Genomic DNA, 23,019 nt, shown 5'->3' with positions numbered 1-23,019 from the left:
TTAGCAGCGATGTAGATCCAACTATTTTCACGGTTGTTGTGGTCGTGATAATTTTGTGAGGCCACATCGAAAAGGCTCGGATGAGCTTTTCAAAGTTCTACAAGTTGTGCCTCCATCGCTTGTGTCCAGATCACACGCTGCACAGCCGTGCTGCTCCGTCTTTTTCACGGCGTTTACGTGTTTGCGCGCGAGCAGTGTGAGCGGCTCACGAGCGATTAATGATCGGGAGCTGGTCGTGAGGTGTTAATCACTTCTCGTTACCCCACGTATACTACACGATGAAGGCCAAAATCGGTCCGATCACTCAAAAATCGGCTCAAAATGGGCCTAAAACCGCACAGTGTAAGCCCAGCGTTAGAGCAGCAATGTTTGTTCCCCTCAGAGATATGGAACGCCAGGACTGCCATAATGAATTAATTAAATACACCATTAAATAATTAATTAAATGTGTCAATAATTAATTAAAATGGGAATTAATTAATTAAATAAATAGTTATGACACATGTAATTAATTATTGACACATTTAATTAATTATTTATGTATTTCACATTTTAATTAATTATTGACACATGTAATTAATTAATTATTGACACATTTAATTAATTATTTATGTATTTCACATTTTAATTAATTATTGACACATTTAATTAATTATTGACACATTTAATTAATTATTTAATGATATATTTATTTATTTCATTTTGGCAGTCCTGACGCCTGGCTCTCGTCATGAAATAATTTTATCTGTCAGCCTCACCCATCAAACTCAGGGGGCGGGGTTAACGCTGCCCATGCAGCTTCTCTAACATTTGATTGGTTGCCGTGCAAAGTAAGTCAAAACAGGTCGATCCTAGATAATCGATTGCTTGTGTAGACTTGGGGCAGGCAGGTATCCCAGAATGCAGATCAAATCACAAGCAGCAATGGTGGTGGTGTAGTTTTAAAATACCCCGTTTTTCTGTCACCAGCTACACTTTTAACAGTGTTTTAGCCGCGAATGTCGCGCCGTATGTCTGGTCAGGTTGTCAACATAGAACATGTTTGCAAAAGTGCTCAGATGTTTTCAGAGATTTCACTAGCTCTGCTAACAATTAGCATGCAGAGCGCACCGAGGGGGTACATTAACCGGTTTGTTTACATATTCCACTCTCCGTGTTCCACATGTTGCATTCGCAGATTCTCATTTTCACCGAACGATCGTCTCTTTCCGCCTGGTCTTGTGTCTCTGTGCTTCTGTAACATAAAGAACGAGCTGACATTTTTCTCACGAAACCAGCGATCAGCTCAACAGACCCTCAGTTTACCTGCATGCATCCTCCTCCTCATCTGTCAGCTGTTTAACACCTGCTGCTAATTCAAGAAACACGCCTAGTTACCTGGTGATAGTCACAGTTTAACTGGGCAGCCGGTGCTCGATATAACGCAATGTCAGCGCATTTTTCTGCACAAGATAAGTAAATATAGTGTTTTCCCCGAGCGCAGAGCTGCTGGAGCTTGTTTCCTTACAGAGCACTTTATAGGCGAGCCAGCTTTATCAGCGGCTGATGTCCAATCACCGGCACACAGCTTTCAAACCTCAGCTGAGTTTTAGCTCTCAGTGGTTAAACGCTGGACTTCATTCACTCAGGTTCTGTCTGTCGGGTCACGTTTACTTCGCTGTTTTATTTACAACTGAGCAAATCGGTTTGGCTGAGGTTAAAGTTACGTTTCATAACTGCATAGTTTCACAGACGTTTAATGGTTCACTGGCACATGTGTTAGACTGAACTATCATCTAAATATTATCTGTTTTTTAATAGTTATTCAACTGTATTCTAAGCACCAGCTGTCTGTTAGAATGTGATTTTTTTTCTCTCTCTGTTGGCAGAGGTATAAAAATGCGCAGGAAAATCTGACATGCATGGCGAACTTCACCGACGATATTTAGGGAGGAATAAACACACATCAAACATAAATGAACCATTTGTCTGTCTCCATAATTGAGAGAATTTTCTCTTCTTATGTCAACACTCTCTCTCTTTTTTTTTTTCTTTTTTTTTGCTTTTTCGGTCATGTTATGTTTACCTGTCAAAGGCTTGTTACAAACTATGAAACACATTGTGCAGACTTCTGGATGTTAGAAGAAAACTAATACTGCTCATGAATGAGACTAAAGGCAGGAAGGTGTCCTTTAAAACTAAACATGTTAATAGGACCTCCCTGTTTATATCATAGTTTATGATATAGCACGTGTATTTCAGTAATAGCCTGCTGAGGCCACTATACGTGCTGGCCTCATATCAAATGTGAAGGCAGACTGAGTCTATGTTTGACGTTTTTTATATCTAATCTTCCTTTTCAAACATTTAAACAGCAGCGAGTCTGCAGCTGAGGGAATACAAATTCAAATTGTCGGAACAGGTTTGCTCGTTTCTTGGATTCATTTGGTGATTTATTAAATGTATAACTGTTATTCTAATCTGCTGCTGAGTCTCTTACACTTTTCTTTATGCTGTATATTTTCACGTCTCTGGAATAGTTGGCAGTTAGATAGTCAGCTGGGAAACTTTGTGTTAACTCATGGAGCTGAGGATATCGTGGACATGCTGACCTCGCTGCGTGGTGTACAGAGCGAGGTCAGCATGATTAATATTCACAATAAAAATATTAGCCGAACATCATGAAGTCTGTATGTGTTTCATAGTGTCGAACAACCTTTGTACAGTTAAAGCCAGCAGTTACTACATGACGGAAACACCAACGTTATCTCTTTTATGTGTTTATACACAGGTCACGCTGATTACTGAACAAAAACCCAAAGATCAGATGTTAAACAGATTTATTTGCTCTCTCTCCTCCTTAAACATGTTTTTAATGTTAGTTATAATTCAGAATTGGCGACTGAAACACGTAGGACACATAAGAACATCAGGAAATAAAACACCGATAAATATAACCTCAGTAAAAGAAGTCAGCGGGGGTTACTACAGCTGTGTACCGGGGCCTGCGCTTTGTCGGTGGGATTGCTTGCGAGGCGAGCGGGTCTATCCCACGCTTTGCCGTGAGACTGGGCAGACATCTCCGAAATCATCGAAACACTTTTGCAAAGAGGCTGTATCTTGACAAACCGACCAGACACATGAAGATTAAACCACTACATTCTCGGCTAAAAAAATATTAAAACGGTATTTGGTGACACACAAACAGGGTTTTTCAAAGCTCAGTTCTGTTAGCTTCCACATGCCGGTTGTTGTGTGCTAGAAACAATGGCCACCAGGCCAAAGCAATGGTTTTGACTCGATCAGCGTTAACCCCGCCCCCTGAGTTTGATGGGTGAGGCTGACAGATAAAATTATTTCATGATGAGAGCCAGGCGTCAGGACTGCCAAAATGAAATAAATAAATATATCATTAAATAATTAATTAAATGTGTCAATAATTAATGAAATGTGTCAATAATTAATTAAAATGTGAAATACATAAATAATTAATTAAATGTGTCAATAATTAATTAATTACATGTGTCATAACTATTTATTTAATTAATTAATTCCAATTTTAATTAATTATTGCCACATTTAATTAATTATTTAATGGTGTATTTAATTAATTCATTATGGCAGTCCTGGCGTTCCATACAGAGAAAGGGAAGAATGGGAAAAGGAAAACACCTGGCTGGAAAAAGTTAATATGGGCATGTGCAGTGAATATCAGCGCTATGTGGCCAGAAGTGTGATAATATAATTTATTTTGTGTAATAAACAACTGCAAGGATAGATGATTACAACAAATAGATGACTAATACATAAAAGTAATACATAGATGAATAATGATGATGAGTTAAGATGCGTAATCATGGGAACAAGCGGGTTTTCAAACGGGAGCAGCTGATTAGCATTAGAAAAGCTGAAATAATACCTCAGCTGAAGCCAATTGTACTAAATGCACTAAATGTGCACTGTTACAAGAATATTTTTCTTTCTATTGTTTTCTATTATTTTAAGTTAAGCAGGACAGAGTTCTTTTAAAGAAAGATTTACTTATATTCTCAAAAGTTAAGCATGACAGGCTTCTGTTTAAGAAAGAGACCTGTTTTATGTGTTAATGTTGTCATTTTGAGCTAAAAATAAATGGCTAAATGATCATTTGTTTCACATGTGTTCATATCACAAAGAATACACATCTACTTAAATCAAATTCAAGTCAAAGGGTTAAAAAAAATAATTTCACACACAAAAAAAGAGCTAGAAAATTCACCACACTGGGAAGGGTGAAGACAACTGGGTCGCCCGGCCCTGGCCACGAGGTGTCCCTTATTTATTTTTCAGGGAGTTGGCAACCCTAGCTGCCACAAACGATTATTTTGATAGTCGACTAGTCACCGATTATTTTTGTGATTAGTCGACTAATCAGATCATCATCCATTGGACGTACAGCGTACAGCTTATTGCACCAGCAGCATCTGGTCTTATATAACTATCATTAGCTTACAGCTTGAAGTGTTTGTGCTAACTAAAAATAAAGACAAGATGGTAGTTTATTAATTTTTAATGAAATTTGCAGATTGTTTCGGTGAAGTTTAATAAACTCCTTGCTTTCTAAAATATAACAGGACACCGGAGTATATTATCCAGCGTCTCAAACTTCTGATGATCAGCTGTCTGCTTGAAGTTTATTTAGCTGTGCAAAAACTATAACTTTAATCTTAGCCAAACCGATTTACTCAGGAACAAATAAAATACTAAAGAAAGCCAAACAATAACATTTTTAAGTTATCTAAGTGACTTATATATCATATTTAACCTGAGTAGCGAAAGACAGTGGTGGGTTTGAAAACGATTTGCCGGGAGTCCGGTGTTCTCACGGCTCTAGTTAGCCTTGCCCCCGCCTAGCTAACGAGCTAGTGGGTAACAGACGTCTCCGAAAACGTCGGAGAGCTTTTGAAAATATGTGGTGTCTTGATAAACTGAGCAGATATTTGAGGTTTACACAGCTACATTCTCGCCTGAAAATATGTTAAACGTTTATTTTGTGACCCAGAAAGAATAATAAGAGTAAAGTTAAAACTAACTAGCTGCCGCCATTGTTGACAACTGCGCTGGGCTGCGCTATGAATTCTGGGACACAGCTTCTTCTTCTTCGGGGTTTAACGGCAGCTGGCATCCTTGTACATGCAGTGCTGCCATCTTCTGTTTCAGTCCGTTATTACACTCTTAAATCCTACTACTCATTCCTGCGTCCTTTGTGATCTTACAAAGCTTCAAACGATGCGTCGACTATTAAATTAGTCGTCGACGATTTTAATAGTCGACATAATCGTGACTAGTCGACTAATCGTGGCAGCCCTAATTTACACTTATTAGGTCATTTAACACTAACCCTTGAGTCTATGAAGCACTAAAAAACAATGTTGTATCTTGCAATAATACATATATGACAAACATAAAATGTCAAATAAATATTATGAAGTATCTAAACAAAGTAACGGTACCCTGGAGTTGTGTCACTGGCGTTGCTGATTAAGAAAAGCCTTTTATTTTGAAGGAAAACACCGCGGTGCTGACATCTATAACATGTTTCGTGAAGCGCTGCAAAAAATTGGTGTGGCGAGTCCAGTATCTCTTTTCATTTTTCAGACCTTTTCTTTTTTATATCATAATTTCATATGAAGCATTTAGTTGAAGTTGTTAGAGAACTGAAAAAGAAAGAAGAAAGAAATTTTGTGAGAAAAACAAGACTGACAACATGTGGTTTGATGCCCTATAGGTTTAGAATTTTTTTTTATAGAAGTTGTCACTGGTGTCACCTTGATGATGAATCACAACAGAGCTGTTACAACTAACTAACACCACCGTTAACCATTAACAGAAATAAAAAGCTCTTCATGAAGTTTTGTAATAATAATAATAATTAGTAGTAGTAGTAGTAGTATTAATCCTGTGTTTGTATGTCTAAATCAATTCCACCCAATCCCTGGGTGGTTTATTGTGTCACTGATGTTACTATGCTTTGGGGTTTGGGGGATTTTTTCCCCGACTGTCACAGATCCATTGAATTCTGTTACACTTAAGGGTAAACATCAAATGGATTGTGACACTACTCATTATAACAGTTGCATAGCAAATAAGTGGCTTCACAAATGAACAAACACTGTGCAATCAAACTTAACAACTGAAAATAAGAAAACATAATCTCCTGATTTGTTGCATTATGAGTGCAAGTCCGACTACATGTGCTGAAGAGACTGAGGAAATAATATTTATCAAACGCCTTTTAAATTGCAGAAAGAGTGAGGTAACACCATCTAGTCTGTAAGCCGATGTACAAAAGGAGATTAAAAATCATTAATTTGCCTTTTTTTGTGAATACTAAAGTGAACAGGTTATGTTATAATATGGTCTATGTGTAAACATTAGAAAAATAAATCAATTTTAGGACATCTCACCATCGCCAAATCGGAGTTTATGCAGAATAAAAAAATAAATACAGACAGGATGAAATTCAGTTTTAAAAATGTTGGACCCATGTTACAAGGTGTTTTATTTTTAGGTACAACTAGTGATTGTAATCCTGCAGAGAGAAAATTACAAACTAAATAAATGTTTAGAAATTATTTGTACATGTATTGTATTTTAAATTATAATCTTTTTCCATCAGATGCAGATCTCATTATTCAGATTAATGATTAACTCTCTTCGCTAACTAATATTCAGAGACATTTATTTTAAGATCGTACACAGTTTTACTGAGAGAAAGGACACCAGTGCACTGCATATATTTTTAATTTAAAAATAATAATAATAATAACCACACATTATAAAACCCTGGAGAATAAACCCAGGATAACGGTGTTGTGATAAAAACTGAGGTTCATAGGACGTAACAAGAGAGCTTTAATTTGAAAACCTGTACCGGAAACGATTTTTATTATCAGCCTGTTGACGCTGTTGTGGGTGGAGGAGGGGAGAGTGGGTGAGACAGGCAGGCGGGAGCATCAATGACAGGGACTCTTCTTGTGCGGCCCGCTTCGAGTACGCGGCTCCAGGCAGCGGACACCCGGCGCTCTGTGACCCGGACTGAGGATGAGGAAGCAGGCGTGGGCCTCCCGGTCCCCAAGCTGCAGCTTTTTACTCAGCATCACCACCACCACCACCATCATCATCATCGCCGCTCATACATCATCAGTTAAAGGCGCCGGAGACCTGCGGCCGTGTAATAAGGTGAGCGTCGTCGTTATTATAATTATAATATCTGCTGCTTTTTAAAACACAGATCCCGCTCCGCTTTGCTTTTTCTTTATCCTAGAATAAATGATCAGGGCAACAAGTCAAATGGCCATGCATGCAAGAGTAAATGTGCAGAATAGATTAAGATAAAATAAAATAAAATGAAGAAGGATTAAAAATACAAAAATAAATAAAAACAATGTAAGGGCTGCAAGTCGTTTTGCTGCTTTACATTGGCTCGGCTCAGCTCGGGTCCGGATGTATGTGCGCCTCGTCCTTCACGTCGCTGATCGGCTTAAAATGCCGTTCATGTTGACTATAAACACCCTGCTGGAATCCTTCTCTCATCCCCTTCAGAGCAGCCTCATGCCGGCAAGCCCGACCGGGATTACTCGCTGAGGAGGACAGAGAAAGGCTGCTGGCACGGTTCGCTCTCAACCCTGTAAGGATGACTTGAAGGAATACAAGAAGAAGCTTTTTGCCCTCTAGATGGGGAGATTTTCATGCCAGGACTGATACCCTGTAAATGAAAAAACTAGCATTATCCTTATGGTCACTAGGGGGCGACAGCTGTGATTGAAAATCGAAATCCAGTTATGAAGAGATGTGTGATCCCTGCGCTCGGCAAACACTTATAGCGATTGTTTATGGACTCATTTGCTAGTTTTTTGTAATACTGAACAGATCGAACTCTAAAAGTGCCTTGTATTGTGAGATAAATATCCTGCAATATTAAAGAGAGAATGATGAGCCTGTGGGTAAGGACATGGTGAAAGGGGGGAGGAAGAACTTTCTTTTAGCAGGAACAGATCACAGCAAAATGTTAGCATAAATTTATCACAGATAAATATGTATCCTTATCATTGAAGATTAGACTCTGTATAACATGTATATGACAACAAAAATTTCATATGGGTTAAAAAAAACAAGTTTATTTTGTTTGTTAAATCAGGGTTACTTATTTAATATCCTTCTCTGTGAATACACTCCTGCATTTTATGATGTCCTGCCTTTACCTGGTCCAGAGAAAAGCTGCTAGTTATGAACCACTTGAGTATTTAAAACAGAAAACAAAAGAAAATAAAAATAAAAAAAGCTAATAAAGTGCATGAAAATAATAGAAAAAGAACATTTTTATGACTTTTATTTTATAGTTGTCTACGTAGCTAATCCTAGCTAACATTATCCTGTTAGCTAGATAACTAAGTTATCAGTTACAGCAAACACTGTGGCAGTCACAACTCCATATGATGTCAGACAATATAAATAAACTCTAAATGTTCTGAAAGCTATATATATGTATATATATATATATATATATATATATATATATATATATATATATATATATATATATATATATACATATATATATATATGATTAAAACAGGAAATAACAACTACTGATCATTAACTGGATCAGTGTGCATGTAAATTCAAGCATAGTTCAACTGTGCTTTTACTTTCGAGGTCACAAATTAAGTTTAATGGCCACTTACTATAATTTCCTATTGAAATGCACAATATAAGAGTGTTAGTGAACGTTTCGTCTAACTGTTGGAAAAAAATTATAGAAGCAAATGTCTCTAAATGGTAAATAAAAATGTTTCACACTTAATATAACTCAATAAATAAAAAACTAATTTCTCATCAGAGTTTGAATTCTGGGTAATAAAACAGGATCCAGCCTGTGTTAGATAACAGTTCACTGCCGTCAGTTTATAAAATCAATAAAACCTACCGCACCCTGCATCAAGGAGCCGCTAAGCCACTGGGAGCAGTTATCATTATTAGATTAGATGAGATTCAGCTTGATAGCTGTCACACAAAACATGGAAATACAGCATTTAAAGAGGTGTGAAACGTCTGAACAATGGTACAAAATGAACATTAGTCTAATACATGACGGAAAACATCAGCAAAGTCTTGATCCCCGTTTCCAAGGAACCAGACTTTTTTTTATATTTTTTAAGGTGTAAGAAATGTTGAGAAACAGTTCTCCTGTTTTTTAAGCTTTTTCAACATTCATCTTTGTACATTGGCTGCTTTTTCACTCATTTTCAGTCCAGTCCTTGTACCTGACCTTTTTTTTGTTTGTTGAACCTGTTAACACTGACCTATGAAACATTCAAGCACACAAAAGGCACCAAACTCAAGGGGTGAGTTTGAGTAGGGGTGTCTATTCATAACAGACAACAAAGAACTAAGTTTAAATGTTATCTTTAGGCACTTTGTTATCAACAGTCTGTCATATAAACATATTGGTTCCAGTTTCTTTAGTTGAATGTATAAAAAAATGTCAACGATGACATATTTTGATCCACCAACCAAAACCATCAGGGAATCATCTGGACATGGAGAAAATGAATGGGGAATTTTACTTCAGGAGTCAGGGCCATTAAAAAAGCGGGCACTGACAAGTTGATTCCTTATTTTAGCCAACAATAGCAGAAATAAGGGATAAACTGTTGAAAATGGTGACTAAACATCATGTTAGGCAGGGAAAAAATAAAAATTACTGGTGGTTTAAACACTGAGTGTAGATGTACATCAAAATAAAGCATGAGAAGTGGTGTTACTGAGGGGGTCTTTACATCACATGAATGGGCTTTCTGGGTAAGTCAGATGAAAACGGTTGGAAACCTGACTGAAAAAGCATAAACAGTAAGCGGTCATATAACAGCTGTGTGCTGTTTTCTAAAGATGACCTTAATACAGCTTCAGAAGTTTCCAGATGTTTTTTTCTGCACTTAAAAAAATACATTGTTAGAGAGATTAGGGTCCTATCAAATCCTCAAACCTCTGCTGTAAAGAGGCACTGAATTTTATCCCGTCCCTGCTCGCTTCCTTCCATCAGTCTCCATGACAACCGGCGTGAATCACCCAGGAGACCAGCAAAAGGCATTAGCCTGTGGTTTGTGTTTTTTTATCAGTGTAACCTTTCCCCCCACTGTCAGCACATTAGCCCTCTTTGTGTGCAGAAACACAGAAAGGTGAATCTGAGCGCAGGTGATGCTGCTGCTCGCACAGCAAAGCCTCAGTTTGAATGTTTGCTGGCGTGTTTGTCGGAGGGGGTGCGGCATGAATGGCCACGTTTGTCACTGCGGCGAGGTGATTAGTCATTTAAAAGAGCTCGGGCTTATCTGCACCACACACACACATCTGACATCTGAAAGCCATCGCTCTAGCACCGATTGACTCTGTCAGGTTTATCGCTGCGATTGTTTCAGTTTAATTAGCTGCTGCTCGGATGTCAGTCGGTGCTCAGCTGATTTGTTTGTCCAGTTGAACAGCAGGATCGAGGGAGGAGATGGAGATCTGCCAGAGCGAGGCTTTGGACTCAGAGGAAGTTGCTTTAAAAGTACAAAGAATGCTTTTCTTTGGGTTTTGTTGTGCTGCCGCCACTATTAATGGTTTCACACTGATTAATTTGTGGATTGGTCACCATAATGTGTGAAATTCAAAACTATAAGCTAGTATCACTCAACAAGTCCAATATCAGCTGATGCATGGACAGCTGGCTGGACACTTGACTTGTTTCTGAAATGGAAAACAGGTGAAAACACATGTTACTAATTCCATTAATCAAGTGTAATTTCTGTGACTAGTAACACCCAAGTTTACCTTCTATTTCACATCAAAGTAGCTGCTGTGAAATACTAATAGGTGGTATAAAAGACACAAATGAGCATGCCAAAGATAAACCTGATTTCATATATTAAATGAACTTCATATTTTATTCAGTGCGACTTGAAAAAAACTAGTGACTGACACAAAAAAGTCACCAGGAAGGTTTTTATTTGGAGCTACAGATCAATTCAGGTTCCCCATGTGCTCTTATACAACCAGAGGTTGTAAATAGATACATTATAAATAGTATGTAAGACATTTTTTCGTTATTACTTTACCTTTTAGTGCCCTTTATTTTAAAGGGCACTAAAAGGTAAAGTAAAAAAGAGGGCCTGTGGATGAACATTCAGTTCCCTCAATGAGCATGAGGTCACAGCCAGCAGTCCTTTGATAAGATGACCCGCTAACACGCTCTTAATGGACCATTAGATGACCGGTGGATGGTTGCTGTGGACATTGAGGTCAGCCATCTTTTTACCCTGTAAATGTCTCCATGCTCTCCTTTGTACGACCAGCTTTTGTTGAATGTGGAATCAGCAGCAGAGCAGTGTTGTTAGTGTCAGGCTACACAGGGTCAGCTCTTATTGGGGAAGCTATGTTGTACTGTATGTGTGTGTAGCCTGTGCGGGCAAATTACGCAACATTAGGCAAACAGTGCTAAGGGGAAAAATTTGAAACCACCAGTCATTTTTGGTCCAGTTCAACCTATCCACCAATCCACAGATTTGAAACAGTCTCATCTCCTGGGAACCATGAATGGATACCTTATTGATCTTTCTATCTGCGTGTCTGTGTGTGTTTGTGTGTGTGATCATCATGCAGTCAGAGTACTACTACCAGTACACAGAGTGTGACAGCACAGGGGCACGATGGAGGGTCGCCATCCCTAGGTCTCCAGGCTCCTGCTCAGACCTTCCTCCTCCGACCAGAGGCACTGACTGCTGTGAGTACCACCACAGTGTGTGTGTGTGTGTGTGTGTGTGTGTGCACGTGCCAACACAGCCTCTCTGTTCCCTCAGCCTTCTCATGCCCGGCTGGGAAGTTTTTGGAGATGTCCACGCAGCAGTGCACGCCGTGTGCGGCTGGTTCTTATTCTTTGGGCAGCGGCCTTCGTTTTGACCAATGGGATGCCATCCCTGCAGGCTTCACCAGCTTAGCCAGCTTCCTCGACACTGGGCCGAATGGAGAGGACATTCAGGCCTGTAAAAGGTGGCGCACACAGCATTACCATTACCATGGAGATGGGTATTCATGTATTATTGAATATATAACAAGATGGAGTATGCTGCCGCTGTGTTTTGCTCTCATTGCAGCTCATCGTGGACGCCGCAGGGCGTGTATCTGGAGTCCAACCGTGACGAGTGCACGGTGTCCCTGGTTTATGCCGTACATCTGGAAAAACAGGGCTCTGTCTCCTTCACCTATCAGTACCCCGACAACAACATCTTCTTCGAGTTCTATGTAAGCACCTGTAACTAAAATAGTGAATAAAACCAAGAGTGTTTTATTTCTTGATTTATTGACAATTTAGATGATTAGTGATTGTAAATTGGTTGTAGACGACTACCTGTCTGTAGTGTGCTCGGCCTCTTGCCCAGCTTGGTTGAAGTTGTTTTATTACGGGAGTAACTTGTGTTGCTCATAAACTGCATCCTTGAGAGTGTTGTGAAAAATCTGGTCCAAATCACTCATTTTTAATATGAGATAAGATGAGAATTTCTCATAATTACAGTAGCAAAATGAATAGAGCACCAATAAAAATAAACTATAACAATAATACGACACAATAATAGAATACACTCCACAAAGTAGAAATAAATAAATGTAAACATAAGTATGATTCATTCTATTTATGCTATTAAAAAACTTACATGCAAGACCTTTAAAAGCTTGCTATGAAAGAAGACATTTTTAATTATTCTTACTGGTTAAAGAATAATGAAGGTAGTCAGGAGGCGGCTGAGCTTACCTTTGCACAGAGAAACAGTCATACTGCAGATATTTGTTAGCTGATGAGTTTTGAGTTTGTATGAGCTTGACTTGTTTTTAAGCCTATTTCATACAGATGAAATGTAGTGCTTTAAAAAGTCAAACACAAGGCTGTGCAAGTTTATTCAAGTTATACTCTGGGTGTAGCGTTTGTCCGTATCCGTAATGAATTTAATAGCAGGTAATGTTGAAGAAGAGTCATTTTTGCTTGTTTGTGTAGATAATAACCTCTGTGTTAACTTGTTCTCAGGTCCAGAATGAGCAATGCCAGGAAATGGCTCAGACTGACGATCAGAAATGGATAAAAGTCACCAACAATGGAGAATGGGACACACACACGGTGAGCACGTGTTTCTACCTCTGTGTGTGCAAGCTGCTGCAGTATCATGTGATGTGTGGCTCACTGTGTGCACCTTGGCCTCAGGTGAGCCTGAAGTCTGGTACCAACATCCTGTACTGGAGAACCACTGGGATACTGGTGGGGGGGAAGATGGTCAAGCCTGTGCTGCTGAAGAACATCCAAATAGAAGGTAAAAGTTGACCTCCAGCTCACGGTCGGATGCTTTTTGCAGGTGTGCGTATACTTAAAGCATCTCCACACTTTTGTCCAGGTGTCGCCTACACATCCGAGTGTTTCCCGTGCCGACCCGGTTGGTTCAGCCCGACCCCCGGCTCCTCATCCTGCCAGCCCTGCCCCAGCAACACTTACTCTGTGAAAGGGGCGTCCTCCTGTACGCCCTGCCCCGAACACCACTACTCACGTACGTACAGGACGCCCAACAGCACCACAACAAACAGTGTTTACATTATTTCAGTCATAATGTAAACAGTGTAAGCTCTCTCTCATGTTTGACATGGTGAACTTACAGTAATAATAAGCTTGCATATTTCCTCTGAGGAGACGGCTAAGGAAACACCTTCCCTCATAATAATAATAGATTCATTTAGTTTTAGCACCTCATTGGTCTCTGCTGATGCTCATCCTGCCTCTGTGTTTGCGTCCTCTCTCAGACGAGGGATGGCCTGAATGTAAGGAGAGGCCACCATGCTCGGAGAAGGATTACTTCCAGATCCACACAGCCTGCGACAGCGAGGGGAAGGTCAGCAGCGCTTGCATGTTTCATATTTCTCTCTCTCTCTCTCTCTCTCTCTCTCTCTCTCTCTCTCACACACACACACACACACACACACACACACACACACACACACACACAATGACCTTTTTAAATACACAAGGACAGATATGCATATAAACACGCCCTGTGTCGCACTCATATGCAAAGTCAACAAGGAAAACCAGAGCGAGTGTATATATGTGTGTGTGTGGGTGTGTGTACCATATTTATATATCTTTGTGGGGACCAAAAATTGGAATGCTACTATACTTGTGGGGACCATCAGTCCCATATGGGGACAAAATTCACATCCCCACAATTTTGAGACTCAAAATGTGGTTTTAGTGTCGGGGTTATAATCAGGTTATGTTAGGTTTAGGCTAAGGGTTATGGATAGGGATAGGTATTATTTTAAGCGTACTAATTTATACTTATTAATATTTGATTCAAATTGCATTTATGCAGCACCAAATAACAACAGTAGACATTTTATATTGTAAGGTAAAGACCCAACAACATGAAAAAAAAAAAGAAACCCCTACAATCGTATGCTTGGTGACAGTTGGAAGGAAAAACTCCCTTTTAGCAGGAAGAAGCCTTTGGGAGAACCAGGCTCGGTTCTTTGAACATATTTAATATAATGACCAAATATATTAATGAAGAAAATTAAATTTAATATTTTTATAAGCTGGCTTCCTCCGTGCCTGATCATTTTTGTATTTATTTTATATTTGTTTTTAATTGAACTGCTTTAATAGTAACTTTCTTTATTCCTTACTTTTAATCCTTTTGTGCAGCTGGTATTCGTGTATCTAAAATGGTTTCACCTTTTAAATGTTTTACTTACTTTTTGTTTCCTCTCTCATCTCGTTTATTATTTATTATTATTTTTATTTACTTTGTCACATATTTCTGACACTGCCTGTCACGTGATATGTACAGCACTCAAATTTTATACACTGTACGTATGAAAAACCGTGAACGTTTCACACAGAAAGACAGATGTGATTAAAATGCATCATTAAAAGTGTTCGACGGCTCATTTAGTGTTGTAGCAAAAGCAGGTAAAGTCTCTCAGTGCGATAAACAACCCATGAAAACTCAGCCTGAGAGGCAGCATGCCGACTGGCTTTTGTAGAAGTGCACCTTGTTACAGGGCAGTAAAAAAATCTCACCTTTGTTTTTTTAAGGTGTTTGTTTTTGCTTGAGCAGAGTGAATTTCCTGCTTTAAACCTGCTTTGTTACAGACACAGGTGCTGTATCGTTGGGTGGAGCCAAAAATCTGCGTGGAGAACATCACAGGAGCCGTGGAGCTGCCGGCAACAGGCCAGAGAGAGCCCTGCCCTCCCTGCAACCCCGGCTACTACAACAGCAACGACTCCACCTGCCTGCCCTGCCCACCTGGAACGCACTCGGACGGCACCTACGGTAAACCTGCTCACACCTATCCTCACCGGCCTCACCCTGGTGTTGATAAAATTTAAATCTGTTTTCATCAATCTAAACATCTTTATCGTTTCCACTGCTTCGTGTTCATACAAGAGCTGGTTAGCGATACTTATAAATGCTTTAGAAAAGCATTTAAGGTATAAATACATATAGAATTTAAAGAAGCAGTACTCAAATTAAAATAAAATACAAGTAAAAAATGAAAAATGAGTTTAAAGCAGTACATAACAAACATTTACAAAGCAATAAATAAATGCATGTAAATAGATGTGGCATGCTGTAAACTGCTGCAAACATACTATAACTAATAAAAACAATTACAACAGTCATACAACTTGTACACTTAAGCTGGATCCTGTACTTGCAAATGAGCTCTCTTCCAATAAAAACCAAAGTTCATTTAATTCCTTCATTATTCTCCATTCAAAGGCTGGACGTCCTCCCAGCAGTTTACAAAGCCTCTCCATCTGCTTATATAATGATCACCTCTGTCCATCATTATGAGATGAATTTGTTTAAGATCGACCCGGCTGAAAAGATTGTACAAACACAATTTTTGTACCCAGGAGGTAAATGTCATTGTCGTGTCTAAACAGCTTTTATGTGATCTTTGCGTGTGTGTGTGTGTGCCAGCGTGTGCACAGTGCCCTGCAGGTACCGAGCCGGTGTTGGGTTACGAGTATAAATGGTGGAACGTGCTGCCTTCCAACATGAAGACTTCCTGTTTCAACGTGGGCAATTCCAAATGTGACGACAAGAACGGTGAGCACACGGATGCCTGACACATTAGTAGATATATTTATAACAATACTTTGTTTATGTAACACCTTCAGCTGCAGACTTTACAAAGCACTTTGACAGAAAAGAAAAAGCAGAAAATGTAAAATATTAATTTTCTGGTTAATTACAGTAAAATTTACATGAAAAATGTAAACACAGTGAAGGAAACTACAACACTAGCCATTCCCCGTGTATCTAATCACTAAGAGCAAATGCAGAGGTGACAGTGACAAATGAGTCAGAATGAACACGTCTGGGTGGAAAATGGGCTTTGTGTTGAGCTTGAATTGCGAGCTGAAATCACCTGCAACCACTTTTTACCCATTACTGCTGTGCTAATTGTGGATAATGTTGTAAAACAACCTCTCATATGCTGTCATGGAGAATTACGGAGGTGTAATACGAGTGCATCGTGCCTTTTGCTCCATAGGATGGGAGGTGGCGGGAGATCACATTCGCAGCGGAGCAGGAAGTTCGGATAATGACTATCTTATCCTCAGCTTGCATGTCCCCGGCTTCAAGTAAGTCTGTGTGTTTGTGTACAGAGAAGAAACCAGCCTGTCCTAATGATGACAAACAGGATCTGTGTGTTACTAAATGCGAGTTTGTGTTTGTGTTTGGTGACAGGGTCCCAGCCTCGCTTTCAGGGATGACCGGCAGCGAGTTTGGCCGGATAACCTTTGTGTTCGAGACCATCTGCTCAGCCGACTGCGAGCTCTACTTCATGATGGTGTGTGCCTCTTTGTGTTCATTTCCAGCAGAAGCTGGTAATTAGGTGGCTAACTTTACTGAGTGAGTCAGAATGGTCACGTCTCATCATCGAGGTCTGGTTTATAATGGTGTTCTGCGTGTTACTGCTCAGTTAGCAAATCCTTTGTTTTTGTGTTTTATTGGCACGCCCCCTGCAGGACGTGAACAGGAAGAGCACCACAGTGGTGGAGTCCTGGGAGGGCAGTAAGGGCAAACAGTCGTACTCGCACAGCATGACCAGAAACGCCTCCGTCACGTATACGTGGGCCTTCCAGAGGACTAACCATGCTCTAGATGTGAGTGATTTTCAGTCGTGTGATTTTTATTCATGGCGTCAGCTGTTAAAGCAACGTTATTAAGGCTCTGCCGAGAGTGAGGCTGTCTCAAATATCAAGATATCCAACAAGGAATTGCGGTGGCATATTTTTGTCTATAGGTCCGTCGTTTCATTGCTGACACGGTGAAGATCTACTCCATCAACTTGACGAACGTGATTGATGGGGTGGCATCAGCGTGCCGTGCCTGCGCTCTGGTACCTCAGAATTCCCAGCGTGCCGGCTCGTCCTGCGTTCCCTGCCCAGCTGGTTTTTACATCGACAGAGACACCAACCGATGCCAGGAGTGTCCCCCCAACACACACCTGGCTGGGCGACAAACCTACGGCCAGGACGCGTGTGTCGCGTGTGGACCAGGAAGTATCAGTAACAAGGTGAGAGCCCTGCAGTCATGATACCTCATTCTGGATCATCATGTTTTAGTACTTTTATCCAGTTAAGAGAGATCATGTTTTTCCTTTTTCTTTCAGGAACACTCCCGGTGCTACAGCGACTGCTCCTTCACCCACACGCTGAACAACCGCACCCTGACCTTTGACCTCAGCGCCCTGAGCGATGTGGCCTCACTGACCATCGGGCCCAGTTTCACCTCTAAAGGCACAAAATACCTTCATCTGTTCAACATTAGCCTGTGTGGCCACGGGGTAATTGACCTGCTTTCTGCTTACATCAGCCTCAAAAACACTTCAGAGATCAGCCTGTGAAGCAAACGTATTTAAAAATCATTTAAATGTTCTTTTGTTCTTTTTATCTTTCACCTGTTTTTTATTGAATGTTTGAAGTGTAAGGGATATAAGAACTGAGTTTGCTTATCTTGTATGAAGTCACCTAAATTCTTGTGATCTAAAAAACATACTGAGAATTACTTTTTAATGGTGGATATATTGAGGCAGCACGGTGGTTAGCACTGTTGCCGCGCAGCAAGAAGTTCCTGAGTTCAATTCCACCATCAGGCCGGGGTCTTTCTGTGTGGAGTTTGCATGTTCTCCCCGTGTTTGCGTGGGTTCCCTCCGGGTACTCCGGCTTCATCCCACCGTCCAAAGACATGCAGTTTGTGGGGATAGGTTAATTGATTAATCCAAATTGCCCATAGGTGTGAATGTGAGTGCGAATGGTTGTCTGTCTCTGTGTGTTAGCCCTGCGCCAGACTGGCTACCTGTCCTGGGTGTATGCTGCCTCTTGCCCTATGACAGCTGGGATAGGCTCCAGCACCCCGTGACCCTGAAAAGGATAAGCGGAAACGAATGGATGGATGGATGGTGGATATATTGTATATTTGACCGTGAGATGAGATGTTCGTGTCCACATCTCGTTAGGATGTAAAGCGGTGAAAAATAGATGTGAAAATAATCTGACATTAGAGAAATTATACACTGACAGATTCATTTTGGCGCTGGCTGCAGGGAAAGAGAGCTGCTGTCTGCACCGATAACGTCACAGACGTGTCCAACAAAGACGACCAGAGCGACGCAGCTCAGTTCGTGAACTCAGTGGACAGCTTTATCTGTCAGTCGACCATCATCCCATCGGATGGGCGGGGCTTCAGAATGGCCATTTCCTCGCAATCCATCAGCCTTGCTGACACTTTTATTGGTAAGGGCCTAAACAGAACTTCCTGAGTCACTCACTTTCAACCACCGCCAAGCTTCTTCATATACATACCTGGGAGTTTCACTTAGGGTTTAATTACATTTCTCAAGTCTAGTTATCATATGGAATCAAGTCCCATCAGTGGAGGGTGTCTATTTGTAAAGCCTTAACTGACCAATCAGGTTGGATTAAGAGAATTCTGACGTTTCACTATAAGAAAAACTAATGGAAACAATTTGTGAAACAGATTTATTTGGGACTGACTCGTGAGCGCCCCCTGCTGTACCCCTGGGTGAACAGTTTTAATTGGGTTGGATCACCCAGATTGGTGCTGGTTGAATAGCGTCATGCAGTTTTGTGATAATCAGCTGGTAAAAACCGCCTTGATCTCTCTCCCCTTTGTTTTTTCAGGAGCGACAGTAGACACCGTTCTCAATGGTGTCAGTGCCGAACCAGATCTTTTCCCGGAAAACTCACAGGATGTTCCCGACATCAATTTCTTCTACAGGTAAAAAGAAAAAAGAAAGCTGGAAGCAACAGTCAAATATTTTTGTTGTGTTCAAGTCCCTGATGTGTGTTTGTGTTCCTTCAGTTCAACGCAGGTGACGGCATCATGTGATCTGGGTCGGAGTTCAGTCATCACCGTTCGCTGTAACCCAGAGAAGTCTGAGCGAGGAGAGCTCTCCGTACCCAGGTAGTTGCACATCAGTTAAAGTGTAGTTTCTGTATAGATTTGATGTTTATTTTTATACTTTGTTAACAAAAACATTCAATAACTAATAGGTAACAAATGTACTACTCTTAGCAGCTCTATAACTGATCTGTGTGTTTGACAGCTCCTGTCCAGCAGGAACATGTGATGGATGCACGTTTCACTTCCTGTGGGAGAGTGCCAGCGCTTGTCCACGTTGCACTGAGGACGACTACCACCGGATAGAGGGAGCATGCAAGGGAGGCGTCCAGGTAACTCACACCTTCCCCATACCTCATTTACTTCACAGAAAGCCGGAGTCTCTCATACTGCCTCGCGCACAGTGAGTGAGTGATTTTGGTAAAACCATGCAAAGTTTTACCTTCACATTGTGAGACATTTTCAAGTTAAGACCCAAAAGTACATTTTTAATTTGCCTCATCTTTTCCACAACATGATTTTTTGCAGGAAAAATTAAAAACAAAACACATTTAAACTTTTATGGTTTAGCCAAAACCAGTTTAATAATGTTTTAATGGAACAAACTGATTTATAACCTGAGAAATCACATTAATCAGTAATGTAAATCCCCTCATGTCATCAGGAAACTCTATATGTGTGGAACGAGCCCAAATTGTGCACCAAAGGAGTGTCTCTGCCTCCCCGGAGCTCCTCCCCGTGTGAGGCCATCGCTCTATGGCTTAAGGTCGGCGTTGGAGGCGGGGCCTTTGTGGCCGTGCTGCTCATCTCCCTCACCTGCTATTTCTGGAAGAAAAACAAGAGGTAATAAGAGGCACCCTAACAGCAGGCCAATGTGCTCATTAAGATCACAGCGAATTGTTATTAGTGGTCAGAGATGTTTGTCTGTGACAGCAAATTCTTCACCCTGAAGGCACCGGTGACAGTTTTAATGCCCAGCGTTGCAAATCAGTGAATCGTAAACATGTTGCAGAGTGAACTCAAAAATCTGTTTGTAACCCTTTATGATTACTATCATCTTGAATGTATTTTAAAGGCTAGCAGGATTGAGAACATGCTTGTGTATGAAAAGAAATAATCTGTCTTTATTATCACCGTAATTGTGACCTCTTGTATCTATCTGTCTGTGCAAATACAGCACACTGAATGTTTGTGTATCATGTGATTAAGGTCACTGTAAGTAGATAAACCAAAGAAAAAGTGAGAATATTTAGTGGAGGGAAAGATTGTAGATTTAACAGTGATTGATTTTTTTTATAAAGAAATTGAATGAAATTTTATTCTAGACATAAGACAAATATTTATAGTTATAGCACAGCCTCCAATCAAGGGTGCGATCCTCGTGTATTTTACCTTACATCATGAATTCATTTGTAGCTAGAGCTTTCACAGTAAAGTTTAAAATTTACACTGGAAATACTTTTTAGTAATGTGTAACTAATTTTAAGTAACGTTTAAGTAACTTTAACTAATGTTTAAGTAATGTTAAGTAGTGCATAATTCCAATATATTTTAGTGGAAAAACAAATCAAATTTCCCTATCTTACACTGTTTATGCATTATATTAGTGTATATCATTGAAGTTCCACTATTGAATTGTCCTCTTATATTACATATAAATATGTAATAAGGGCTGGTCTCCCCTTCCTGCTTAGAAGAAAAAATAAACACCAGCAAACGCTGCAGGGCATAGGCCCAAATTATGTGCTACTTAAAATCACTAACAGTATAATTTGTGCATTACTCCCTTATTCTAGTGTATCCAATGCTAAGTATTTCTATGACTATATAATTACATTGCAATTTCAGATTGAATGTACGGAAATTACTTTTAATTCTAGATTAATTGCACTTTTAGGGCTTTATTATAAAGTGTTAGGAAAAAGGAAAATCACATAAATATTTCCTGAAAAATTACAGTTAACAAAAGAAAGAAGAACGAAGATATTTTCAGTTAAGTGAGAATATGGTGAAAAAATATGGAAAAGTGTCAACAATATCCCACAAAGGAAATTGTCTTAATATTAGGCTTTGAAAATGATTATCATTTGACATCAGTGTAAAAAAAGAAAAGAAAAGCAGCTCTGTGAGAGATGAGTAACCGGGCATGAAGGGGGTGACTGAGTACATAAGAGGCGTGATTTTCTTCAGAAAGCTGAGTCAAATAGATAAGTCATGGAACGAATTTCTGTTTAAAAATACACTCGTACCGGATGCTGTCTGATGTTAAATGATACACTGCCTGATTGTGATTCACACCCTGTGGTTTGTGGCCAGGCTGGAGTACAAGTACTCTCGTCTGGTAATGTCTGCCAACAAAGAGTGTGAGCTGCCAGCTGCAGACAGCTGTGGCCTGGCTGAAGGAGAGGAGCCCGATGACGACGTGGTCTACGCCCAGAAACCCTCGCTGCTGGGGAAACTGCGCGCCATTGCCAACAAGGTGTGCATAAAGTAAATTTTACTTCACGTGTAAAGACTTACCATGTCTCTTTGATTTTACACGTAACATTTCTAATATGTGCGTCTCAGCAGGAGGATGGAGAGAGCAGCGAGTCTGTGCAGTTGAAATCCTCACAGTCTGATCGATGGGTCCTGGGTTAAACTGATGCCAGCAGAGGAAGAGCGAGGCTGGGCTGACACAACAGAGGAACAGTCTGTTAGCAATGGTCTCGCTGTCCACCTCCCTACGTGTCTCTTATAACCTCCTTCATTGTGGGGGCACCTCTACACACCCCAGTTTGAGGACAGCATGGACAATGGCTTTAACTCTTCCACCCTGGAATACACAGGAAGCTCCTGCTTTATCACCATGGATGCTCAACAGCAGTTACAGAGAGAGGAAAACAAGCTTTTAATGTTTGGGGGTTTTTGTATATTTTGTAATTTAATTTGGTATTTTCTGTTAAGAGTCACGTATTTATATTGATGTTATGATGTCAAACCTTTATTAAAGTTCTCTTTGGCTTTGGGGATTTCTGTGTGGATGTTTGGGGTTCACATACAAGCATTAATTATATGACATCATCATCCACCCACTCTGCCTCCTTAACAGACACCTGTTATTTTTAAAGTAGGCTGAGGTCAAACACCTTTAACACGTAATTTGCATGTATACCTTTGTAATTGGGAGTGAAGGTTAAAAGCTTGTTTTTATTGTATTCCTGACTTAAGGCCATACTTTTATTGTGAGCTTGGTACATGGGTATTATAAATGATAAAGATGGATGTAGCCAGCTTGGTGTTCTTTGGTTCACTGTTATTTATATCACCACAGCAGTCACCTCAAAGTGCTTTATATTGTACGGTAGAGAGCTTAAAATAATGCAGTTAAAACTCCAGCAATCAGGCAACCCCCTATGAGCAAGGAAGTGTTACTGATGTCACAGAGTGAGGACAGCTGATCGCAGGAAGTGTCTCTGCAGCCAGAGGAGTCACCTCCATTTGGCTGTTAGAAAAAATACACTTTTTAAAAATCTATGCGAATTTCTTCATTATTATTATCCGT

At 40.1% G+C, this 23,019-nt stretch overlaps 1 protein-coding gene across 2 annotated transcripts; it reads left to right on the top strand.

Annotated features, from left to right (window-relative positions):
- Nucleotides 1–6,937: 6,937 nt before the first annotated feature.
- LOC147310139 (endosome/lysosome-associated apoptosis and autophagy regulator family member 2-like) lies at nt 6,938–22,484 on the top strand. 2 transcript variants are annotated; one of them, XM_086270149.1, is made up of 22 exons: nt 6,938–7,200; nt 11,659–11,779; nt 11,856–12,045; nt 12,150–12,297; nt 13,076–13,165; nt 13,250–13,355; nt 13,437–13,586; nt 13,837–13,925; nt 15,188–15,368; nt 16,023–16,151; nt 16,600–16,690; nt 16,797–16,899; nt 17,078–17,215; nt 17,356–17,628; nt 17,725–17,898; nt 18,658–18,847; nt 19,256–19,352; nt 19,437–19,538; nt 19,681–19,807; nt 20,140–20,318; nt 21,792–21,954; nt 22,047–22,484. In XM_086270149.1, the coding sequence occupies exons 1-22, from the start codon at nt 7,063–7,065 to the stop codon at nt 22,113–22,115; spliced, it is 3,048 nt and encodes a 1,015-aa protein (XP_086126275.1). In that variant the 5' UTR covers nt 6,938–7,062; the 3' UTR covers nt 22,116–22,484. The 2 variants fall into 2 exon arrangements, with proteins under 2 accessions (XP_086126275.1, XP_086126274.1); XM_086270148.1 differs by having other exon boundaries at nt 22,044–22,484.
- Nucleotides 22,485–23,019: the final 535 nt, after the last annotated feature.

Source organism: Aulonocara sp. 'chitande type north' Nkhata Bay, linkage group LG17 (genome assembly GCF_057382095.1).
Source record: "Aulonocara sp. 'chitande type north' Nkhata Bay isolate Kocher_YH1m ecotype deep benthic linkage group LG17, A_spYH_male_GT1.1, whole genome shotgun sequence".
Taxonomy (NCBI): Eukaryota; Metazoa; Chordata; class Actinopteri; order Cichliformes; family Cichlidae; genus Aulonocara; species Aulonocara sp. 'chitande type north' Nkhata Bay.
The sequence above is the reverse complement of the archived record's forward strand: the minus strand, read 5'-3'. Positions and strand labels throughout refer to the sequence as shown.

Bases quoted from the DNA above. Each gene is read 5' to 3' on its own strand.
- LOC147310139 (XM_086270148.1), top strand. From the start codon at position 7,063: ATGAGGAAGCAGGCGTGGGCCTCCCGGTCCCCAAGCTGCAGCTTTTTA. The intron at 16,152-16,599 runs GTGAGCACACGG...TTTGCTCCATAG, and splicing joins CAAATGTGACGACAAGAACG to GATGGGAGGTGGCGGGAGAT. The intron at 20,319-21,791 runs GTAATAAGAGGC...GTTTGTGGCCAG, and splicing joins TTCTGGAAGAAAAACAAGAG to GCTGGAGTACAAGTACTCTC.